The sequence below is a fragment of the Cyprinodon variegatus genome, unplaced genomic scaffold (assembly GCF_000732505.1).
Source record: "Cyprinodon variegatus isolate N-32 unplaced genomic scaffold, C_variegatus-1.0 Scaffold272, whole genome shotgun sequence".
Lineage (NCBI taxonomy): Eukaryota > Metazoa > Chordata > Actinopteri > Cyprinodontiformes > Cyprinodontidae > Cyprinodon > Cyprinodon variegatus.
Genome location: NW_015150725.1, coordinates 507,549 through 511,781, shown reverse-complemented (window position 1 = coordinate 511,781; position 4,233 = coordinate 507,549). Strand labels below are relative to the sequence as shown.

At 38.3% G+C, this 4,233-nt stretch overlaps 1 protein-coding gene across 1 annotated transcript in view; it reads right to left on the bottom strand.

Moving 5' to 3' along the window:
- The window catches only part of naaladl2 (N-acetylated alpha-linked acidic dipeptidase-like 2), a 576,898-nt gene that overhangs the window by 306,871 nt on the left and 265,794 nt on the right, over positions 1-4,233 (bottom strand). The window contains exon 8 of the mRNA XM_015382993.1: positions 2,125-2,244. Coding sequence (XP_015238479.1) covers positions 2,125-2,244 — 120 coding nt within the window. The remainder of the gene's footprint in view (positions 1-2,124; positions 2,245-4,233) is intronic.

Sequence of the window (4,233 nt, the reverse complement as noted above, 5' to 3'; positions counted from 1 at the left end):
AGGCCTGAGATGAGAAGTTTGTTTTGAAGTTGTAAGATTCGCTCTTGGAAGTAAAATACATATTTTGATGGAGATGAGAAATCTGTTTCCTGATGATAGGGAGCAGGTGTGGATAGAAGTAACTAGAAGGAAGCTAGGAGGAGACTGGCACAAGGAGGCAACAGACAGTAACTCTGCTTAAATATAACAAAAATGGAAACGAATCCAAAGATCGACAAAACAGAATGAAATAAACGACTGAAAACTCAAAAAGAAACTCAAATAGAATTCCAGAACTGGAGAACCATAAGATATGCAGGTAGAGTCCAGGCTGTTCCCTGTTTAACAAAATAATACAACAGGTACTTAGCGGCAGCACAGAGAGTATATCAGTATATTTGAAGCATCTGTTGAATCCAAACACCTGTATGTGTGTCAGAGTGCTTTAATTACAGGAATAGCAGGTATGAGGAGCGTCAGACTTGCCCTCCAGGATCCAAAGCAGACCTAGAGGAGGTCAGAGTGCCACCCACAGGCTGCAGCTGTTGGTGTGATGGTGTAGAGCATCTCTTGGTACAATGCATGCATGCTTTAGGACCGTAACATAAATAAATATTATTGTTGAATTTGGCCAATGTGTGGGCAGGTTAATGCATCTTCTCATACAGCTAAATCTCAAGTCACTTTTTTTTTTTCAACATGTTAATGAGTTAACTGTGCTTCAGCAATAGATCAATTATCTTGTCATTTATGAATAGACCAAAGATAAATCATGAGTCTATGCCACGAAGAAACTAAAACAGATACAGATGTGGAATAGTGAAGTGGGCCATAAGGGAACAAGTCATATTTTGCCAAGCTGTTATATTTTTTTTACCAGTTAGTGGAAAGAATTTTCCTGTGTTTAATGTTTATTTGCCGCTCACTCTTCTATAAAAATAGTTTTTCAAAGAAATTGCAAAAAAAAAAATCAAAAAATAAGGGGTTATAAGTTATATAAAAAAAAGCTGAAACATTATTTTCAACCATTCTTTAATTAATAACAAACAGTTGAAGACAAACAGAAGCATCTTGTTTTTGCCAAGCGTGGTTCTACCCGTGCAACGCTGGAGCCTCCGTCACCATCACACACTCATTAGTGAGAGTTCAAGGCTCATCAATCATTTTTCCCCCACTTGTACGTAAAGGGCGGCCATTTCTCCCAGCCAGAGGCGGCAGCAGCAGCACACAATCAAATCTGTCACAAACTAGCTAAAGATGAACAAATGGCTCAACAGCTTCTTGGCAGAACATGATTACATGTTCCAGAAGGTTCCGTGTGATGTTTTATAAAAAGTCTGAATGTGTATAAGCAAATTACGTATAGTCACCATCATTATCACAAGTGCTTCAGCTTTTCTGATGGCCTCCATTCACTGCAAGGAGTCTCTTTAGCAGGGAGGAGTATTTTACTTTACAAGATGACCTGCTTCGTTTGATTTGTGAATTCAGATGTATTTTTCAATTAATTGTAACATAAAAATGATTAAGATAATTGAATTTATTACACATTTCTGGTGCAGTAAAACCTTTAATTATCCAGTAGATGGAGTTTCTATCCTCAATTATCTCCGGGTTTGCATCCAGGTTGGTGTGAATAAATTAGGTTTGACTGAAAGGAACACGAAGCAGAATTATGAGCAGTTAATGTGCAAGTAGGCGTTTATGTTTTAATTAGCTGGATTGAAATCCTTATTTTTCTTGACATATACTAATTTATGGCAAAACTGCTCTGAGTTTGGAAAGAATCCAAGAGGAAATAGGGCTAATCAATCAAAGCACAGCTAATGTTGTTTCCTAGCATGCCGAAGGAATCCTGCTGAGGAGTGGCAGATATAGGATATTATACTTTTTACACTATGGTTGAAGGTAAAATATTCCACAAGCTTCTGGCTGCATACAGGGATGAATGATTAACCATCAACCTCTTTGTTAGATGTATATATTTCTGAGTTATTAACATATATCTAAAGATTAAAGCAGGCTTTTCATTGTGGAGAAATCTGGTCCAGCTCATGGCAAATATCCAAATAATAAACCTTAAATCATTTATATGAAGCTCTTATCAGCTGAATCCTGCAGCCGGCGGCTCTGATTTGTTCTTACCTTATATAATAAAGGTGCTTGACCAAGCTTGACCACAGCAATCTGGTTTGTGAGGTTCAGGGAGTCTTTCGCTCTTCTCAAATTTTCCACACTGCCGTATTGGACATCCACAAGCTCTCCCTGTGGGGAAAAAACAAGCAGAGCAATGGGATTTAGATTTCTTTCCTAAAATACTTTAATGTTTTTTTTTGTTTTGTTTTTTCCAGGTCATAGTAATTCCAAAAAAGAAAATTAAAATCAATCCTCTGGACTTTGTTTCCAAGTTTGAAGACGTTTCTCTTCCATCCAGGAAGATTTTTCAATCCAAAATGTCAGAAATAGCGTTTAGTTCCAGGTTTTATCCAGCAGCCCAACAAAGCCTGGTTTTAGTTTAGAAAACATGCAAATAGAAACGGATGAACGGGTCCCCCCCTTTGGAATGGGGGTCGTTTGACTCATTTTGTCAGACTGAAACGCCCCATGCACATCTAAATGTCTAAAAGGTTGGTCGTCAAGGGGATTGTTGGCCTGGCTGACCAGACGACGTCCTCCACTCTCCTGTACAGGGGGGCGGGGTTGCGATTATTTTTATATCATCTAAAAACATGACCGTTAGGTTAATTGGCTTCTCTAAATTCTCCTTAAACTTAGACAGATTTATTTATTTTGTCATTTTACAATAAGAAAATCCCAAAACCATCCGTGTATGGTTCCTTCTTTGTTTTTGTTTTTTGTTTTAAAACAAAAACGAAAAAAACACCACAAGCATGTGGTTTTTTGTTTTTTCGTTTCTAAAACGAAATTAGAAAAACGGCATTTGCAAAACTGAACAAAGGGTACGTTTAAACTGTTAAACCAAAGACAAACTTTTATTTTGTTGTTAATTTAACGGACCTTATGGCAGAACTAGAAATGAAGACCTGAACTCCCAACTCATAACTTTTTTAGTTACCAGTAGGTGGCGGTAATGTACGCCTTCAATTCTTGCCAACTGTCATTACAATCCACAAGAAGAAGAACTTTTTCAGTTAGCGCTACCAAAATGGCAACGTTTGTGTTATTTAGAGGGAATCGGCGCATTTCACTGCGAGCTAATGATCTGTTGGCGTCCGACACGTTGTTGCGTCTTCGACAGTTGTGCTCCATACAAAACCTGACACTCATTACCGAGTGATGTGGCGTTCCATGGCGGCTCAAAGCATCACTGATTTCAGAGTGTTTTTTCTTTCTCAAAAAGTCAATAATCAATGCAGAAAACGGCTGAAGTGCAGCCATTGCCTTTTGTTTAGAAATGGTTTGTTTTGATGCCGTCTTCATCCGCTGTAAATGATTTTTCTTTTGCGACTTACTTCATTTCCGGTTCCGCTACTTATTAAAACAACAACATTCATTCATTTAGATGGCAAACTCCATTGATTTTCTCTTAATTCGATTTTTAATTTTTTCGATTGAGGTTTTAAAAAACGGAAAAACCGCATGCTTGTTTTGTGTTTTCGTTTTTGTTTTGAAACGAAAACACCAAAGAACGAACCGTACACGGATTAAAAACACTTGTTTAGTTTCTTTGTCTGAATTAGGCTGAGGCGTTTGGGTTAGTGGCATTTAAAGGCCCCTTTAAGAGGCCCAGTGTGCTGGTTGTACACGGTTGGACCCTTTATATTTTTCAGAAGGGCCCTAATTCCTCATTCCTTAGCTTCCAGAGTGCCATTCCTCATGTAATATAGAATATATAGAAAGGATAGCATTGATTATGCAAATGTTTCAGTCACAATATCAAACAGAAGTTCTGTTAGTTATGGCTGCTTTGACTTGGTGGACCCTGGAAAAGGTGAAGTTAGCGTCACGTTCAAGCTTTGACATTTGAACTCGGTGACATCATCCATGTTTCTGCTGGAAAAAGCCATGAAGAGACATTGAAATATTCTACTTTGTTTCTTCTGACATCAACAGTGCCGTTTTCACACAGTTGGACTTTTCTCTCTTGTTTGTACATTTTTAAGGCTGCATGTAAAAAGTTTAACTCGTCATCAGTTTTTGCTCCTCTGAGCAGCGCACTCGCTACCGACATCACGCCAACTTCAGGGTCATTTTCTTATCTGTAGTCCGAACAGCAGCATCGTTGCCATGTGT